This window comes from Halichoerus grypus, chromosome 5 (assembly GCF_964656455.1).
Source record: "Halichoerus grypus chromosome 5, mHalGry1.hap1.1, whole genome shotgun sequence".
NCBI lineage: Eukaryota > Metazoa > Chordata > Mammalia > Carnivora > Phocidae > Halichoerus > Halichoerus grypus.
In genome coordinates this window covers 16605266-16625485 of record NC_135716.1, presented here as the reverse complement: position 1 = coordinate 16625485, position 20220 = coordinate 16605266, and the positions used below count along the sequence as shown (strand labels likewise).

General features: G+C 39.4%; 1 protein-coding gene across 2 annotated transcripts in view; it reads left to right on the top strand.

Annotated features, from left to right (window-relative positions):
- The first annotated feature begins 242 nt into the window (after positions 1-242).
- FAM91A1 (family with sequence similarity 91 member A1) overlaps positions 243-20220 on the top strand; it is a 42751-nt gene continuing 22773 nt past the window's right edge. Inside the window, exons 1-14 of one of the 2 annotated variants that reach the window (XM_036116661.2) lie at positions 243-561; positions 5292-5376; positions 6395-6546; positions 8414-8471; positions 9164-9231; positions 9783-9896; positions 11434-11524; positions 11935-11997; positions 16356-16462; positions 16986-17024; positions 17527-17639; positions 18072-18187; positions 18977-19089; positions 19425-19511. In XM_036116661.2, coding sequence (XP_035972554.1) covers positions 490-561; positions 5292-5376; positions 6395-6546; positions 8414-8471; positions 9164-9231; positions 9783-9896; positions 11434-11524; positions 11935-11997; positions 16356-16462; positions 16986-17024; positions 17527-17639; positions 18072-18187; positions 18977-19089; positions 19425-19511 — 1278 coding nt within the window. In that variant the 5' untranslated portion in view covers positions 243-489. The remainder of the gene's footprint in view (positions 562-5291; positions 5377-6394; positions 6547-8413; positions 8472-9163; positions 9232-9782; positions 9897-11433; positions 11525-11934; positions 11998-16355; positions 16463-16985; positions 17025-17526; positions 17640-18071; positions 18188-18976; positions 19090-19424; positions 19512-20220) is intronic. The other variant, XM_036116662.2, reaches the window with a different exon arrangement.

Below are 20220 nucleotides of genomic sequence, written 5' to 3'. Positions count from 1 at the left end.
TGCCTGAAACTGGAGGAAACTGGGACATCCAACAATGGCAATGCAGACCCAAGAATTTATCTTTATTCACCCAGAGACTGACAGGAGGAGCCAAACGCGTGGGCAGGGGGCGGTTACCCGGCGCTTCGCCTCACCACCTTCTTGCCCCGCCCCCTACACTCTGGGGGCGGGGCAGGAGGCCAGTCGATGTCCCGGCCCCTCAGCCTCGCGCCAGCGGGCGGAAGTGACGCAAGCCCAAAGCCATTTCCGGCGGGCCGAAACTAGGAAGAAACTTGGAGCTGCAGAGGCGCTCCTGCCCCGGATCTCCGCTGCTCCTGTGCCCCGTGGCCCGGCAGCGCCGAGCTGTCGGGAGCCCTGGCCATGGGGCAGCCCCGGCCTTCCGCAGTGTGAGGCGCGGGGCCTCCCGCGGGCTCCCCGATAGGCCGAGGGCGGGCAAGCGGGAGGCGTCGTTCCAGCTGCGGTCACGGCCGCTGCCGGGCTCCCGGCATCATGAACATAGACGTGGAGTTCCACATCCGGCACAACTACCCCTGGAGCAAGTTGCCGGCCAACGTGAGGCAGGTACGGCTGGAACCTGGGGTCGGGGCTCCGCCCTGCCATCACCTGCTCACCTTGCCCGCGGGGCCGGGGCTGCCCCTCGTGGCTGACTCCCGCCCTTCCCCCGCCGCGGTCTCTGGGAAATCGTCCCGCAGGTCAGGGGTTCGAAGGGGACGGCTCTGGGGTCACAGGGGCAGGATGGGGCCGTTGCTAAATGGGATGGACTCGCTTGGCACCTTTGCCCGTAGCCTCGTTTAAAACCAGATACTGGATTAGGCGCTTGCGAAACCTATTTAACACGGCCCTTGACCTCCAGAACTTCAGGATGGTGGGGAATAGACGAGAAACAAGGGAATACGTTACAGGATGATAGCCGCTCACACGTACTTGCATTGTAGTATCTGGGGGCACACAGAGGAGTAAGAAATTGTCCGGGGAGCGTCTGGAGCCCGTGTGGAGGAGGCATTGAAATTGGGCCTTAAAGGACGAATGAGAGATAAGAGGGAGTAAGATTTTCCGGGGAGAGGGAAAGTTATTTTAAGGGCTTGGACGAGTGAAAGAGCGTGTTGAGAGTAGCTAGCAACTTAGTATCACGGGAGGTGGAGGTGTGGGTATATTGGTGTTTGGAGGTGGGATTTTGTGAGTGAGTGGAGGTTGGTTGGTAGCAGGGAAGGCTGGAAAAGCAGGCAGGGCCAGATTCTGAAGGCGCTTTCCTACTTTGATTGTTGGACTGTATCCTCTAGGCAGGATAGGTTTACCAGAGATGTTTCAACAAGAGAGTGACGGGAGTTTTTGTTTTTGTTTTTTTCTTGAGGGTTAATTCTCAACTGCTTGAGTGTCATTTTTACTCAGTTGCTCAACAAATATTAATTGAACACCTGCATGCTCTGCCTTGTTCTAGCTGCTTGTAGTTTGCACAAGTCAACAACATAGAGACCCTGCCTTCATGGAGCTTACATTTTAGTAAAGAAAGACAGTAAACAAGTAAATGAACAAGTACTGAATGTGGCAGGTGGTGTTGAATCTTACGAAGCTAGTGATACATGCTGCATGTAAGGCACTGTTTCTCTGGCCGTAGATTGATCTTCAAGTTCCTCCCTTTCTACTTGGTTGAGAGTGAAATTCTGTTTTCCGTTGGTGCTGGGCAGTTATATATTTGGAAGATTTGGGATGGTGGTGGTGATGGTATAGGATTATTAGTTTGCTTCCTCACTCAGCATGGGGGCATAGTACTGGGAAATGAATAATTTAAGGTTCTGGCGATACATCACGTGGCAAGGAAAGTGCTTTCACTGTAAGATACCCAACAAACAAGAAAGTAGAAAGATAAAGGAACTAAGAATTCGTGGTTGTCGGTGGCTGCCCATGTGACATTTATCTTGACTTGGAGGAACAAAGCTCTAAACTTGAAAGAGTAAGTTTCTCATGTTAAGCTTGAATGAGGGCTTTGGTACTTCTGTTCTTTAGGGTTTTGTGGTGTATCCAAAGACAACTGGAAGACCCAACAGTCCTTTTCTTGGTTTCCATCTTTTCTCTACTTTTCCTTTCACAAAAATAAATGTAGCATAATGGAAGAAAGATGGATGATTCAATTATGTTCAGCATGAATAATTGATCTCAGTATTGGCAAAAGCATATCTAATACTTAGTCAAGACTATTAAAAATAATCACAGATCAGTATTATAACTAGGTAGAAATGTGACATTAAATTAAAATTTGTTTTGGTAAGATCACTTAAAAAAAATAGCTGTTTTAGCTTAGGATAAGCTTCCACTTGTAGAAGGTTTTGGAAAACCCATCTGTACAAGTTACTTCCTTGGACTTTATCTAGCCTTACTACTGTTTGCCCAGGTCAAGCTCCACCTTCAGTTGCTGCATCAGCTTTCTATCTGGTCTCTCTTCCTCAGTGTAGGACTCCCTCACATTCATTCCTCACACTACACTGGGGTGAGATTTCTAAAAGGCCAATTCAATCCTGTACTGCCTGTCTCCTATAGATTACTTGTAGCTGCTTGAATGTCAGAACTCCTCCAGGAAGGTTTCCCTGACCTTCTGCATCTGGAGAAGTTGACCCTCCGCAGCCCTGTTTCTCATCCATAGCACTTAACCCCACTGTGTTGCATTTGCTGCTTATATTACTTGTTTTGCTTTTGTATTCTGAGCACCTATTGCATGGTTGGCTTTTAGTAAATATTTTTGGAGCGAATGAGTGATGGTACCAGTCAGAGATATTTTTCCAGGACTAAAGCTCAGTCACTTTAAAAGTGGGAAATAGTTCTTGTACGGAAAGAATTTGTTTTTTGCCATTACAGATATTAAATACTTTGATAGAGTTTCCAGTAAGCTTTGACGACTTTAATTTGGAAATGACTCATTTGCCACTTCTGAAAACTGGGGGAAGGTGAATTCAGATTTTTTTTAGACGTGTAAAGCGGGAAGGGGATTTCAGATTTTTACAAAATGTACGTAAAACCAGTAGCTTTTATATGGATGAGATGAAATGTTTTTATGCGATATGGGCTATGCAAGACTTTAAAAAAAATACATTAAAAGTTGTAGATAAGGCCATTATTTCAAGGTTTTTCTGTAGCTTATCTGTATCTTGTATTCATTATTCAAAAACAATGAGGTTCTGTATCATCTAAGAAAGGTCAATTAAAAAATTGTGCGTTTCTTTTTTGTGGGGGGCTGTGATTGGGGTTTGTAGGAGCAAAGTCTTTAGAAAACCATTCGTTCTGCTGTTAGCATAATCTGATGCACAATGGGTGTTTCACAGCCAGCACCTGTGTGTCTCTGCATCTGTTACAGTGCCTTTTATATGCATCTCGGCTTCATTTGTCAGACCTGGTCAGTATTTCTGCAGTCAAATGCTCTACCACTGAGCTATACCCCCAAACCTGGTCAGTATTTCTGAAGGGTCAGCACGACCCAGGGTAAAATGACCCTTCTTTTAGTGGTAACAGTGTTTCAAAATGTGAATGGTGGGAAATTTGGGGTCGGAGTGGGAGAGAAGCCAAAGAATCTTTGTGAACAAAAGCAATTATATTTCATGTATATGGGTAGTGAAGAACAAAATCAACTAATACAGTTTTCAGATATTTGCGGGTACACGTATGTATTGATTGATCAGGATCAGTCATTACTTAATTCCTGGCACAAAGGCTTAGATGTTTACACGTTGCATTCTCTAACTGGCTTACAAATAATAGGCTCTTATATTTTGTATGAGTGGCTTGATTAAACTTTTTGTTCTGGAGTTCCCAGGCATGAGGTTAGAAAGGGAGAACATGGTTGTAAGTTGGGATAAATTAAGAGATTTATTTTAAAACAGAAGAGCAAAACCTCAAGTGTGGAAGTTGCTCAGGTTCTAGCAAAATCGTGTGCTTCTGTGCGTGTGTGTTTTGTGTTCCTTGAGAAAGAGACTTATCTGGCAGCAAAGCTAGAGAAAACCCTTTACAAGTTTTACAGCAAGCCCAGTGTATTAATTCCCCTCAACATCTTGGCTACTGACCCGGGCTTTGGTGCTGCATAGAAGATAGAGAGTAGTTTCTCTATGATGAACTTTGCTCCTAACCACTGGAAATGTTAAAATGGATGAAAAAAATAAAAGCACATATATTCTGGCAGTAGTGTGGGTCACAGTTGAACCTGTAACAGACTAATTGATTTAGATGCAGGAAGAAAGATTTTCATTTTCTCACATCATCACTTTTTTGTTAAAATACATCCCACCAGTGGGTCCGGTTATGTGCCAGTTTATTCAAATGTGAGTCTTACCTGTCTTGTGAAGATTGCCTTGGGTGAAAGTATGTGTACGAACATTTACCTTGCCTTTCAGACCTGTGAGTAGGAAATATAATAACTGAATCCTCTGATCTTTCTGCCATTAGTTTCCTAAGATGTCTAATTTTATATTACAGCGTGTTGGAAAGATCATGCCTAGTAATTAGAGGGGGGAGAGCAGTCATGTTAAAATCAGTTTATGGTTGCACATTAAATATGATGTTGACTATAATCATACATACTTATTCTTTGCTTTTATGAGAGCCCAATTTTGAATTTAAAACACCAAAGCACAGCTAGAAAGGTTTTTGCTCATTAAAAAATGTATTAGAATTCTAAATTGTCTAAATGTTTTTTAACAAAACCATAAGGAGCTGATGTTTTTAAGAAGTCATCTTTTTGGGGCTCTCCCTCACCTGCTCCTCCCCACGCTTGCATGCGTGCGCGTACTCTCTCTCAAATAAATAAATAAATCTTAAAAAAAAAGTCATCATTTAGAGGTACATTTGAAATGTACATTCTCCAGAAGTGTTAATTTTTAATAATCATAGCCCTCAGATGTAAATAATTAGCAGACAGGGATCTGTCTTTAGTTGTCACTCTGAAATTAAAAAAATCTGTAAGTGCAAGAAACCATCCATTCATCCATCCATCCATCCATTCATTCAACACACACAAATTAGGAACAGTCAAGAAAGAAATCTTAAGTAGAACTTAGTTTTTTGTTAACTTAATGAGGTTATGCTCTCAGATTGCTCTTTTATTTGATATTAAATACAATTTCAGTAAGTCCTTTTAGAAAGGCAAACTGAAAATAAACACACTGAATTTTTGCTCAATATTATAGCATGAAAATTAGTATAATAATATTTAAGAAAATATTCTTTGTTCTGGAAATTAGAGGTATTAGGATAAAATTAGGGGGCATGGTTTTGAAACTGTATGAGGAAAAAGTACTTTTGTTTTTTAGAGTCTTGGAAATTCCCAGAGAGAATATGAAAAGCAGGTTGTCCTCTACAGTATCCGCAATCAGTTACGATACAGAAACAACTTAGGTAAGTAGAGGCGTGTTTACATCAAGGTGGAAACGACTGTTGCTGTTTACCGTTTTCATTAATCTGTCCTATCTTTTCAATGCATATTTCGTAGTACTGAAATTATTCCATATAGACATTTAAGAAGCTCTGTACTGAGCCATCCCACCTAACAACAATTTGTATTAGCAAGTAGATTTTTCTTTCTAAATCTGATTCAAATTTTTTTTTTTTAGAGTATCATTTGTAGATTCATTTTACCTATAGAATATTAATCTCAATTCAGATGTACTTTTTTCACTTTAGGTGAGAAAATAAGCCAGAAGAGAAGAAGTACATTAGTTCTTAGTGGTTTTTGATTTTGAATTTTGTGGGATTTTTTTTCCATAAATTTTCCAAATATAAGTTTAATGAAAACTCTGTAATAATTAGAACACATTTTAAGCATAGTTGGTTCTGTGGTTTTTTTTAGCTTTCTCTTTAAATGTTTGCATTTTGTCAGATGACTGATTAGTCTGTTCTATTGCCCTGCTAGTCTTCCTGTCCGTGTGTTACTCTCAGTTTAAGCACAGTAGTTCAGAGATAGTTTTTTTATTTAAATGTATTTCATGGAAGTCAGAGGCCTTTTTACATTTAAAAAACAAAAACTATCAAATGATTTTTTGAAATAGACTTGATTCATTGAAAACTACCATTCAGTTTGACTCTCTTGTAATATAGTAAGGGATTTGATGAATTCTAGCTTGCGTTTTGCATCTTTTGGAGAGGACATTCCACGATTGCTTTCTTGGCTTTCTGATTTGGTAAGAATTCTTTCTCTACTTATCTGTCCTGTTACAGATTCCACTTGTGTACTCTGAAGTCTGTTTTTTTGTGGCATAATTGTTTCTTTGTTCCAACTTAGATCGTTTTGTTTGTTCTCTTCCAACTAGTGTGCTTTTATTTTTAATTAATGTTGGTTTGTAAAGTAGTTCTTATTGCATTTATAATTATATGTAACTGTAAGACACCTCAAAATGGAAAATTTCTCTTTCCCCAGTTAAACATGTCAAGAAAGATGAACGCAAATACTATGAGGAATTACTAAAGTACAGTCGTGATCATCTCATGCTGTACCCTTACCATCTGTCAGATATAATGGTAAAGGGCCTGAGGATAACACCGTTTTCCTATTATACCGGGATCATGGAGGTAAGTTTACGGTGTACGTGGGCCATTAGGAATGGGACAGGACTACATGTCGTCAATGCCGAAGCCAATAATGACTGACTGGGCCCTTCTCAGCCCCAGTGGGCATTGTTTCTGAGTTTACAGTGGAAAAAGGAGTGTTGGTTACAAGCTAACTGTGTCATCCACACTGTACAGGGAGTTGTTGTTGTCCGGGCTTTCATAGTGGAAAGGTACCTGTTTTTCTTCTGTGCTCTTGTAGCATTAGTCATTTATGTTAGCAGAGTCTCTATAAAACCGACTGCTTTTAACACGTGAATAAGGTTGAAGATGTGGGTGACAGAATTGAACATTGCATTCAGAGAAACTTAATGCTTAAGTTTAACTATTCTCTGACTAGAGAAAGAATAAATGATTATAAACCCAACATGCAATACATGTGTGTTAGAAAAAGAGAAATAGATCTGTAGTCCTGGCTGCTAATTTCTTGCCATTTTTATTAACTTTTGGGTGTTAGCGTTTTTCCAAAGGCAGTTTTTAGGCCTGTGTCGAGTAACTTTAAGTATACTGTTTTGTTTTTGTTTTTTTAAAGATATTTTTTATTTATTTATTTGACAGATAGATAGAGAGCACAAGTAGGCAGAGTGGCAGGCGGAGGGAAAGGGAGAAGCAGGCTCTCTGCTAAGCAGGGAGCCCGATGCGGGGCTCGATCCCAGGACCCTGGGATCATGACCTGAGCCGAAGGCAGCTGCTTAACCAACTGAGCCACCCACGCGCCCCAAGTATACTGTTTTTAAGTGAGCTGTATGTGAAGGTTGGCAGTGTTTTTCTAGTACTCAGCTGCTACTTAACTTTATCCGAACGCTGCTGTTTTGGGCCCACTCGCCGCTTCCAGAGCAGGGGGCCTGGAGCTGAAGGAGCTGGGAGCGTGCAGGAACAGTGGCATCTCTTTCCGACGTGGCTTCCTTTGCAGGAGCTCCCTTTGCTTTTCTCCCTGAGCCCCTTCTTCACAAGCACTTAGGCCGTCCTGTGTCTCCCGCGTCTCTGTGTCCCTGTTTGGGTGGAAAGATTAGCGTAAAGCTCAAGGCCTGACAGCCCTGGTTTCTGTCAGTCCCTTTTCCCTAGAACCAGGGCAGCAGAATGAACGTGGCAGCTAATCAGTAAGTAGAATAATTGTGGCTGTCTCTTTGATTATTTTGCTGGTATTGACCACAAGGTTTAGGAGAGATAATAGGGGAAGGTTTTTTCCCCCTTTACCAGCTTTCAGTTATATCCATGTGCTTGCTGCTCTCTGGTTTCTGTTCTTATACCATTGGGTGTAGCTCCTGGGTTGAAAATAGGCCCTATCCCCACAGTAAACAGTTGGTTTATTATTGGAGAAACAGATGGGATTGGAAGAAGCTGGATACTGAGTTTAACCGTGCCGGTGGTTGGGTCTCGTAGGAGCAAAGATGACTCAGTGGTTATAGTCTTTGTCGGTAGTGCGTGTCTCAGATTCCTGTTGATGGAACTGTGATACATCATGCCCCTCTTGTAGGGCATGAATCTAGGATCAGGCATGAGGGATGGAGAGGCAGGAACCTGGAGCTCTAAAAGAGGTATTCCTTGCTTAGCTTCCAGAGGGCAGAAAGTTACAGGGCAGATGTTTGGGATTCACAGAGAGTGCTGGGAGAAACCCTGACCTAAAGGTCTGATCATCAGTTACTAGGTTGGGACCACGTAGCAAGTACCACAATGTGGCATGCATGCGTTAGGTTGCACACTTTAATCTCAGTGCTTCGGGCAATAATTGTTGTTATTCTGTTTGGCTATCGCAATACATATTTATTCACATGTTTTTATCTAAGGACCATTTTGCATTTAGAATTTTTAATTGTTTTCTTTTTGAAAGGACATTATGAACAGTGAGAAAAGTTACGATTCATTGCCCAATTTTACTGCTGCTGACTGTAAGTATTTAATTATGCTGAAGGTAACGATTAGAGTCTGTCTTTGTGCATGCATGCTGTTGTTTGTATTGTCATGTGTCTTTAACCTAAAGCGCTTCAAGCCCGGGAACAGCAAGCAGCACTGTTGGTAGGAATTTTATCAGGTGATGCAAGTCAAGTATAAGGTCTAGTCTAAATGTCTAAGGGAGGAATATTTTGGGGGTAAAATGAGAAAAATGAGACTATATATTTCTAGAAACTGAAGTTCTTTCTAATACTTGGGCTGTGTTGTGTACCAAACGAGGGAAGAAAATTTGTACACAATGGTTTTGCAGCATGATACACAGTTGTTACTAATATAATTTGCTTTATTATGCTTATTTTAAGGAAATATATATTTGACATGTGACACTGTTCTCTTGTGTAAGGAGAAACTTTTGCTGAGAAGTACACTTTGACTTCCCAATGTTGGGAGGGTTTCTGCTTTTTAAAGATTTTCCCATGTGACATTGTCAGAGGTGTCAACTTGAGTTCATCTTTCCCAGTTTGGTTTTCTTTTATTAATTGTTTGAAGAATTCCTTTTAATTTGATATTGATTGTTAATCAGTCATCAGAGATGAACAGAAGCCAAGGGTTTTTTCCTAAAAGATCTGGGTGTACTGATATTTTGAGATACATTAAATGTTTTTAAAGGAAAGGCTCTTTCTTTCAGGTCTAAGGCTTCTTGGCATAGGAAGAAACCAGTACATTGACCTGATGAATCAGTGTCGGTCATCAAAAGTAAGTTAGTTGTTGCCCTCTTTCTCGTTTCTTCCTTGTTATCACGTGTTCTCATTGTTTTAAGTGGGAGAAATAATGAATTGTAATTTCTTTGATCAAGAAATATGCTTCATACAGAAATAATACCAAAACAAATCCTCCGTATTCTCTAGGTTATGCTTGTGCAATTATCAAATTAAAATATTTAAGGAATAAAACATTTCTTTTTAAAAATTAACTTTGCTCTGCTGGTCTTTTTACTTGCTCATTCCACTCCCAGCATTCACTGGATGGGTGAAATAAGGACACAGTCTCCAAATTCATTTTTACCTCTTAGATTTCCTTTGAGCTTCTGGATTTAGATCTAGACTTGATGATTAGTGTTTTGAAGTAATTTACTTTGAAATAATTGAAGAATGACTTTCTCTATTCAGTGTATCTAAAATTCTTCAGATTTAAAAGCAGAATTTAAAAAGATTTATTTAGCCTGTGAGAAACAGTCTTATACTATGATCATTAAAAGTAGTGATTTCAGGCTGATTGCAAATTCTCAGATGTTTGTACCATTGCAGAAATTTTTCAGAAGGAAAACAGCTCGTGATCTTCTACCAGTGAAGCCGGTGGAGATTGCCATAGAGGCGTGGTGGGTGGTGCAGGCTGGATATATCACAGAAGATGACATAAAGGTGGATACCTTCAGAAATGAAACATAGGATTTTTATTTTTTAAATTATCTTATAATTTTTAATTATTGTTCTCTAATTTTTCTAAAAGTAACACTATTTGGTTTTCCTGAAGAAAATTAAGCATAGGTTCAAAATTTTAAATGACCATAGTAGGCTAGAATATTGGTGGGTTTTGAAGATACTCTTTAATAATGAGGGAGGTACACCTGGGTGGCTCAGTCGGTTAAGCATCCGACTCATGATTTCGGCACAGGTCGTGATCTCAGGGTGGTGAGATTGAGCCCCGCATCAGGCTTCACACTCAGCAGAGAGTCTGCTTGAGATTCTCTCTCCCTCTTCCTTTGCCCCTCTCCCCCTTGTGTGTGCATGCATGCGGGTTCTCTCTCTCTCTCTCAAGTAAGTCAATCTTTAAAAATAAAATAATGAGGGAGACTTGACTTGGTTCATGTACAGTAATCTGGGGACTTCGATTAGATAGAAGTTTCATCTCAAGTGATGTGATGCTGCAGCTAGCAGCCATGATACTGGCCGGCACTTCTTGAGCACTTGCTGCGCCCTAGATGCACCAGGCTCTCTTCCCCACACCTTTTATATTGTCTCATTTGATTCTCATAACAGCCCCCAGGGTGTGTCCTACTTGTACTCCATTTCGCATATGAGGCAAGTGAGCACAGAGGAATGAAGTAATGGTTCAAGTCACAGTGGTGGTGAAGGTCCAGGATTTTACCTCAGGCAGTGTGCTACGGGCGTGGTGCTCCTAGTCGCTCTGCTGAAGTGCTGTACCAAAGGGGGAGGTGCTTTGATGGGGCCGAGGGCCCGGATCAAGGGAAATGATAGTCCCGGTGGCCAGACCACGTTGGAGAGAAGCCTATGCCTGGTAGAAGAAATGCCGATTTAGAGGAAAAGGGGTGGAGCAGGGACCAGCTGGCCCAGAGACCAGGTCATGTCTCTGTGTGGTTGAAGGAATGAAAGTGAGCATGGGCACTTTTTTTTAGTTTGCATTTTATTTTACTTCAGAAGACAGATTAAATCTCGTGAGCGGAAGGCTTAGAAATTTTGCTTCAGTGTAGGAACTTCCTAACGGCTGTCAGACTGTCATAAGATAGCGAACTTCCTGTCACTGATGGTATCCGTGTGGGGTCTGAATAAACTTCTGCTCTGAGAGATTCAGAGTCAGCAAATGTATCTGATTCCCATTCAGAGAAGATGATGAAATATTAGTATTTATTAGGTAACACTTAATGATTAACAGCAAATATTGGTACTTATAATTACTTTGTCCTCCATTCTGTTGGTAGCATATTATGGTACCTTAATTGACGGTTATGTACATAGCTTTTTCCTTTGAATTCTAGAGTGATAAAAGAAAAAAATATGTGGTATTAGCTAATGACACATAATAATCATAATCATGTATAACATACAATATAAAATGTAATAATATATAATAATAATCATTGATTTAAACATGAAGATTTCAGGAGACTTATGAATTAATTTGGATCAAACTTAATTGAAAATATTTTGCTTTTCTTAGATATGCACTTTGCCTGAGAAATGCGCTATTGATAAGATCATCGATGCGGGCCCTCAGCTCTCTGGATCACTAGATTACAATGTAGTACATAGTAAGTGGTTAGTAGAAATGGTCTTTTGTCAACATAAAAACTTGTTTTAAACCATCAACAATCAATAGCAATTTTTATCAATTAGATACACATAGTACTGTTTCCTAAGACATGTTATTGTTTGAACTGTGACTTTAGTCCATTGTTTCCCAGTGTGGCTGTTGTTCACTTATTCACATACACTAGAAATTTATACAAATGAGTCATAAGGAAATTTTTGTAGTTCTGAGCATACGAAGAAAACAGATTTGAAAACTTTAATTCTTTTCCTCTTCTGTTTACTTTTTTTTCTCCTTCACCTAGCATTCAGTTGTAAGAATCTTTACAGAAAATCAGGAATCTGTTTTGTTTTGTTTTATATTTACTGTTGTTTAGTATTCCATCTAAAACAAGTACTTTTGCTTCTGTAGGCTTATATAACAAAGGATTTATTTATCTGGATGTACCAATATCTGACGACAGTTGTATAGCAGGTAAGTATGTGCTTATATTTTCCACTGTTTTTGAGTGGTTACTAGGTGCTGGGCATTGCATATATCACCCTAATAAATTAGACACGTATCATTCTAAGATCTATGATATTAGAATTTTTCAAAGAAAGACATTTCTCCTTTGTTATGTTGTAACACATTGCAGTGTGTTTTACTTAAATTCCTTATTTTTATCTTCGTGTTGTTGTACATGCGATGTTAAAACAATGGAAGTCTGAAATAAATTTCTCACGTCCTGAATCAACTCAGTGATTTTACAGATTTGTGTCCTTTTCGTCTGTGTTCAGTGCGTAACTGGTTTTACAGATGTTCAGTCCTGTCATCTCTGATATTTTCACCCCATGTGCCTGTCTTATTTTTTCGTGTCACTGTTGTCTTTTTTGTCTTTATCTACTCCTCCCTTCCTCCTCCACCCGTTCCCCAAGTTAAACCGATATTAAAGCCCTTGTGTATTTCCTTGTGGATGTATCAGTTTTATTAAAACATTCCCCTATTGCTGGTTATTTAGGTTGCTTATAATTTTTTTGCTGTAGTAGTGATGTGGTTAACATCCTTGAACACAGTGGAGCTTTTCTCCTCTAGGTTAGATTTCTTACCAATTTGTAGCACTTACTATATTTAGGTTATGTGTTACAAGTATGTTTTCTGGCTTATCTTTCAGCTATTGTTCTCGTTCATTGGTATCTTTTATCATACTAAGATATTTAATATTTGTGTAATCAAATATAAAATGTCAAAAATTTCCAGGGAATGACTTTTCTCTTAACTATTGAGTGATGGTAGGGGCTCATGACAAAAATAGTCCCTCATATTAGTGTTGAATCCTGACAGGTTATCATGCTGTAGTGTGTCCTGACCTTTATTTGTGATTCTTTAATAATGGATTTTGAACCATGTGCATACATGAATTCTATTTTAAGTTTGGAAAGACAGCCAGAAAATAATGAAATACTAATTCTGGTTTGTCTAATTGCTGCTATAACAAATAAAATACTAGTTTTACAGTTGGAAAGGTTTTGACAAGGAAATGATTTCTGGAGGACAGGGCTGGTAGTGGTTTCCTGTCACTGTGGGAAAATAGGAATGCATTATGCATTATTCTGGTCTTTACTCTCATCGATAAACTGATGTTGACTCATTTGAGAATCACCTAGAAAGATTGGTTTTTGATTAGTTCCTTTCAGTCCCTGTTGACTGTTTGAGCATCGCCTCACATTAGCGCTAAGTGCATCTGAAGGGTGTGGTCAGAGGAGGGCCGAGTGGGTGGCTACTGCGTTACAGAGGGGTGTTCTCCAGGCTTTTCTTAGTGTCTAGCGAGTTTTGGTGGTACAGACAGACTCAGGCTCTTTTAAGTGCTGAATATACCGTCCTCGTCACCATGGAACATGGGATGTTCCCCAATTTGGAATAACCTGTGAAAGGAAAGCAGTTTGACATCATGGAGGCCATCAAATTTAGCACAAAAGACACCTGAAGTTGATTTCAGAGAAAGCATTTCAGCTGTGTTTCAAAAAAACAAGCACTATGATGGTGGAACAAATAAACTGGGGGAGAGGAGTACTTTGAAGAGAATAGTCACGAAGGGGTCTGTTGTTAAAACATATTTAGTCCATCATGCATCAAACCATATACTTACTCAGTTTATGTCTCCCCTTTCGTTTATAGCTTCTAGATTTCTGTTACACTTGAATAGATTACTTTTAGGATATGTATAAAAATAGGCTAAAACGTCTTAAAATTAGCTTTTGTCATACAAGTCCAAACCTGTAGCTGGAACTTATTTTTGTATTTGAGGTGAAATAAGGGCCCAGCTGGTTTTCTTCTGTTTGGAAAACCAGTAACCTTTGGATAAATGCTAGGACGGTTTTTTCAGTAACTCATGACCACTGAATGGAAGTGTTAACTTTCGTCAAACATTGAATTCCCCTCTGCATTGGATCTAATTCTGATATCCTTTTTTCTTCACTGATTTATTTTTATTTTTATACTGTGTTGTTTCATTACAGTGACTTAAAGTAACCTTTAATATTAGTTATGGCCAGGACTTCCTTGTGAGTTTTTTTTTTTTTTTTTAATAACTTCCTTGGCTATTTCCAGGTATTTTTTCTTTATATTTATTTATTTTTATTGACATGTTTAAAATTTTTATTTTGTTATTTTTTAGAGTTGTAATTGACATCCACTGTGTTAGTTTCAGATATAAACTGTAGTGTTGATGATTGTATGTATTGTGAAATGAGCACCACAACAAGTCTAGTTAATAACATCCATCACCACACAGAGTTAGCAGAAAATTTTTTTCTTGTGATGAGAACTTTTAAGATCTACTCTTTTAGCCACTTTCAGATACGCAGTGTGGCATTATTAACTATAGTTGCTATGCTGTAAGTTACACCCCCAGGACTTATTTAATTTTATTTATTTATTTTTTTAAGATTTTATTTATTCATTTGAGACACAGAGAGCACGAGCAGGGAGAGCAGCAGGCGGAGGGAGAGGGAGCTGCAGGCTCCCCACTGAGCCAGGATCCCGACGTGGGGTTCCATCCCAGGACCCCGGGATCGTGACCTGAGCCGAAGGCAGACGCTTTACCGACTGAGCCACGCAGGCGCCCCCCCCCCCCAGGACTTACTTATTTTATAATTGGAAGTTTATACCTTTTTACTCCTTTTACCCATTTCGCTTACCTCCCATTTCTGGAAACCACCGGTCCGCTCCCTGTATATGTGAGCTTGTTTTTTTTGTTGTTTTTTTTTTAACCATATTTTTGAGTAGGCAATAGTTAGGATATACAATTCTAAATTTATAGAAGAGTATAAAAACGTCTGCCTCTGACCCCTGTGTCTGGCCACCCAGTTTCTCTCTCAGGGGCCACTGTTAAGTTTCTTGTTTATCTTACCAAAAGTATGCTAAGCACATAGATGTGTATGTATATATCCTTTTACACAGATGGTGTGTTGTAGTTCGTACTTTGTATTTTTAACTTAATGTGTATTGGAGACTATTTGGTATCTCTTCACGTAGAGTTAGGTCATACTTTTTTTATGTATTTGTAACCTCTTAAGTGTCTTGGTTTTTCTTCTCTAAAATACAGGGTTATAGTGTGGAACATCTCATGAGGTTAAGAGGATTAGACGAAATTGTGTACGTAAAGTACCTGGCAGTAGTCTGGCACTTAGTATGTGCTCAGTAAACGGTTGCTGTTACTCACACAATTGATAGTGTAGGAAAAGAATTAATGATAGCAAATAATGGGGTTTCTAAAATATTTCTAAAGAGAAACCTATGATCCTTAAAAGTACTTGGATGACTGGAACTATAGGTAACACTAAATTAGAAAGTGACATGAGCCAGATCTGGAAAGTGAATACGCTGTCCTGAAATGTACATTGTGATTTTTCACGGTGTCTTCATTTTGAACACTTCAGTTTTCTCTGATTTCTCTTTGTAAAGAAGAACTTAGGTTTTGGGTACAATTAGATGGTATTAGGGTCAGGGGACACGGGGATACTTACTCAAATCCTTTGATGGCCTAGGCACTCTGCCTTCCCAGGATATTTTCAAGGGAAACCTGCACAGGGAGTATGGTAAAGGAAGGCATAGTGCCTCTTCATTATGAACTGGGCAGAGTGCTCTAGTAAATTGGTTTAGAGTGTCTGGACCAAAGAGATGGAGAGAAATGAATATGAATACCCATTCAGGTGGACATCCACTGCTGGGCTGCCTCCTGTGCTGAAGAAGGTCTTGCCCGTCTTCCCACTAAGACCACTGAGGAGGACACACTAGAAAGCCCCAAAGAGCAAATGATCCTAGTGAGTGCTGGTAAAAGTGGCAGTCATGCAGATGAATTTCCTCTCTCCTCAGGATGGAGTGGGGATGATGGGACAAAGGCAGTCAGTACTCTCTGTGCACCTGGTCTTTGTATATAGCACAGCAGTTCTGTGTCCTTTGCTTTTCTGCTTTAGCCCAGTCACCCCTACTGTCTATGAGGCATTAAAACACAGCCATTGTGGCCTTCCCCATTCGGAAGCAGCCCCAATCCCCTTGCCTTTCTACCCAGTTCATGTCCTCCAGCACTTCCTCTGCCTCAGTAATGCTGAGAGTTCCCTGGGATTACTCTCTGTAGGATTTGTGCTCTACTATCAGAGTCCTCTGTGTAGACGGGGTTGTATATGGCCTTAACTTTGTGGGTTTTAGAAAACTTGCTGTGGAGTGGATAAACTAAATCAAAAGCTGAATTTAGTCCCTAAAGTAGAAGTTTCTCTTTTTGAATAGGTATTTGAATTATGCTTTTTTATTTTATAAAATCATATCACTGATGAAAGTCTATTTTGTTTTAGTTCCTCCTCTTGAAGGTTTTGTAATGAATCGGGTGCAAGGTGATTATTTTGAAACTCTACTCTATAAGATATTTGTTTCAATAGATGAGCATACTAACGTGGCAGAGGTAAGTATGACAATGTCTTACGAATGGACTTAACCTCAAGATTATAAGATAAGTTTGTGTAAAGTAGATAAAGTTATTTAACGATAAAGTTAAAATGTTTTCAGAATCTATACATGGGTAGATCATAGACCATTAATATACTTAAGTCACAATTCTTAAGTTACTTTCTGTATATAGATAGTAACTTTTTTTTTAGTAAATAACTTATAATTTGGTAAGTAAGTTTTTATATGATTTCTTGGTAAAAGGATTGTAGACTATTGATTGATACGAGCATTTTCTTATTTTAAATGAGACTAAATTAAAATGTAAAGAATCTTCCATCGTTGTGGTCGCTGTTTGGATTCATACTACTGTAAGCATCTTAGACATAAGGAAAGAAGAAAGTTCTGATTTCAAAATGTATTCAGCCTTTGAATTATTCATAATATAAAATTTTGCTGATTATAGTTCACTTGTTTATGACAGCTGTGTAATATTAATAATTCTAGGAATGTAAATAATTTTTTGTTTTATTTTCTAGCTTGCAAATGTCCTTGAAATAGACTTATCCTTGGTTAAGGTATGTGGTTTTTATACTCTTTTTTATTTATAAATACCGAATGGCTTTTATTACAGACTTTTGTCTTGACACGCTACTGAGAAAGAGAGACAGTGAGATTCTTATTGGCTGTGCAGGGGAGTGAGGACAGTAAGGGGGGGTAGAGATAGAAGAGAGCAAGGTAAGGGCCCTGAGGCAGTGTTCCACCCCAGGCAGTTAAAGCTGGCCTCACGGTCCTGTGCGTGCAGGAAGCAGCCCTAAGTGTCTTGTAATGAGGTCACTGAAAGCAGCCCCTTCTGCCGCTGCTTCCTACAAAGCACCAGGCCAGAGATGGGAAGCACTCTCTTCTACATCTGCGAACACCTTAGGTGAAGAGCAGGCCTACTGAAAAATGGCCTTTTCTAGTTACAGGATAGAAATGTTTGAGGTTCACTATAAGCAGAATCTATGACAATATTTTATTTCTACAAATACTCTGATGCCTAGTTTATTTTAAATGCTAACTTCCTTTATATTCTTTCAGAATGCTGTTTCAATGTATTGCCGATTGGGCTTTGCCCATAAGAAGGGACAAGTAATAAATCTGGATCAGCTTCACTCATCATGGAGGAATGTTCCATCCGTAAACAGATTAAAGTAACTCATTTATTCAGTATGAGATATTAGAGTTTCCTTTTGAAAAAAACATTGTTTTATGTCAAAAATTTTCCTTATCAACCTGTCAGTTGAGGTGAACCCTGGATATTAGTGGTTTTTAATCTTTTTTTGTGTGATGAATCGTTTTTAGAATCTGGTGAAAACAAGAACCCTTTCCCCAGAGAAAAGTACATACAGTATTTTACATACAGCTTTAAAGAGTTCTTAGATTCCCTGGAGCCCATCCTTGGGTCTTGGTTAAGAACCACTGCTGTATGTGGGCAGAGCATTTGGGGCTATGTTTCAGTTTGGGGCTTGAACATGACTGGACTGGGTGGGTATTCATAATTAGCGTGCTGACTTCAGTAGCTATTTTTATGTAAGATATAATTTGTATGATTTTTAAAACGTGCATGTATTCTTCATTAATAGGAGTACTTTAGATCCACAAAAGATGCTGCTATCATGGGATGGTGGGGAAAGTAGGAGTCCCGTACAAGAAGCTTCATCAGCTACTGACACGGATACAAACAGTCAAGAAGATCCAGGTTAGCAGTTACTCAGTTTAATTTAGAGTCTGTGTATAGATACGCCATGTGTCTATACAGACACTCACAGAGTGAACTCGACTTTGTTCTTGATATCATTCGATACGCAGTCTTTGAGTACTTAGCCATATGCGAGGCATTGAATATGGTACCTTCCTTCTGAGGATTAAGTCTAGGGAGAGAGAAGGTGGTATAATCACAGAAACCCACAACAATGTGAGAAGTGTTTTGGTGCTTGTGGGGAGCAAAGGGGAGGAGCTCTCTTGTTGCCTCAGAGGTTTGGGAAGCCTTCGCGGAGAAGATGATAATTGGGCTAAGAAGGAGTAAGAGCTTGCCAGGTGGTGGGTGAGGGAAGGCCTCAGCATGGGCTAAGCACAAAGGGAGGCAAAGCACAGTGCATGAGGGGGCTACACATGGTTTCACGTTGGGGCGGGGGGAAAGGAGCCCTGCGTAGGCTCCTGTTCTTACCCCAGGCTCTGACCCGAGCCAGGTGACTTGTCTGAAGAGGCTAGCTAGTCTTAGGGTTCTGATAGTTACCAAGTCTTGGTTTATTATTGGCTTTCAAGAAATTTACCACAAAAATGAGTACTTAAAAAAAATTTTTTTTTAACTTTCTCTGGTGGAGATAGGTAGGACTGGGGCCCCTTAGGACTATAAAATTGCTTATATTTAGTTAAGTACTTTTCAGTTATTAAATCAAGTTGAAATGCAGTTCTTTCTCATTCCAAATGGTGAGTGAAGAATAATTTTCATTTACTCGATTTTAAATTACGATTTTTTTTTTCCCAGCTGACACAGCCAGTGTAAGCAGTTTGAGTTTATCTACAGGATATACAAAGCGTATTGCTTTTCTATTTGACTCAACTCTTACTGCCTTTTTAATGATGGGAAATCTTTCACCAGTAAGTCAAATTCTTGCTTAAATATGACAGTGTTTAAAGATTAGATGTAAAACAGTTCATGCTTTGAGATCCTTTTTTTAAGTACTGGATTTATTCCTGAAAACACAAAATGCAACTGTCTTCGTTTTGTGTTCCTTAGAGGAGTATAGTAACTTTTTAGTGAGGGTTAGCCTCACACCTCACTCATCTTTAACTTTGATTATATTGGAAAGCATAATAGAAATATAAGATGTTACGTTTCGTAAAGAAAGAGAAAATTAGAACTTATTCATAATAGACTTGTATAAGGTTTTAAGATCCATTTTAGTTTTTTTGTTTTTGTTTCTTTATGCCAGAACTTGAAAAGCCATGCGGTCACAATGTTTGAAGTTGGCAAACTCTCAGATGAGTCTCTGGACAGCTTTCTTATAGAACTAGAGAAGGTAAATCTGGGTTGCTCATTATGGGATGTCGGGGCATTTGGTACCGTTCCTTGCTTGATTGTGTTGACTTTTGATGTATTCTTGCTTATTCCTACCTCATTCCTCACCTTAAAACTGCAGTGGTCATTTACACTTAAAAATACTGAGTGAACGAACAGATTTTGTAATTTACAAGGTGGTTTGTGGACCTTATCATCACTTAGCATGATTTGGTTTAATGAAATGGGGTATGGTGGAGCGCCTGGGTGGCTCATTCGGTTAAGCATCTGTCTTCGGCTGGGATTGAGCCCCGCATCCCTCTGCCTCTGCCTGCCGCCCCCCCGCTTGTGCTCTTTCTCTCTCGATAGCTCTCTCTCTGTGTCAAATAAATAAAATCTTTAAAAAAAAAAGAAATGGGGTATAGAAATAGTCTATGTAAGTTTTTAAATTACATTCTTCTAAAATAGCTTTTGATTTTTTTTTTTTTTTTTTTTGGTATGACTCTCTAAGATCTCCTCTTCTGCAGTTTTATTTGAAGTTTTTGTTCCCCTTGTCTTAAATCTGGAGCAGTGTCCCTGGATACCATATTTATGTCCACTCTCACTATCCCCTTTAGCATCTTGAAGACTTCAGCTATATTTGCTCTTAGGCATCTCTTCCCTTCCCCTCCCCCCCCGAATGAAAATAGCCCTAGTTGTCCTTAACTCTAAATCTTGATTGTCCTTCATGT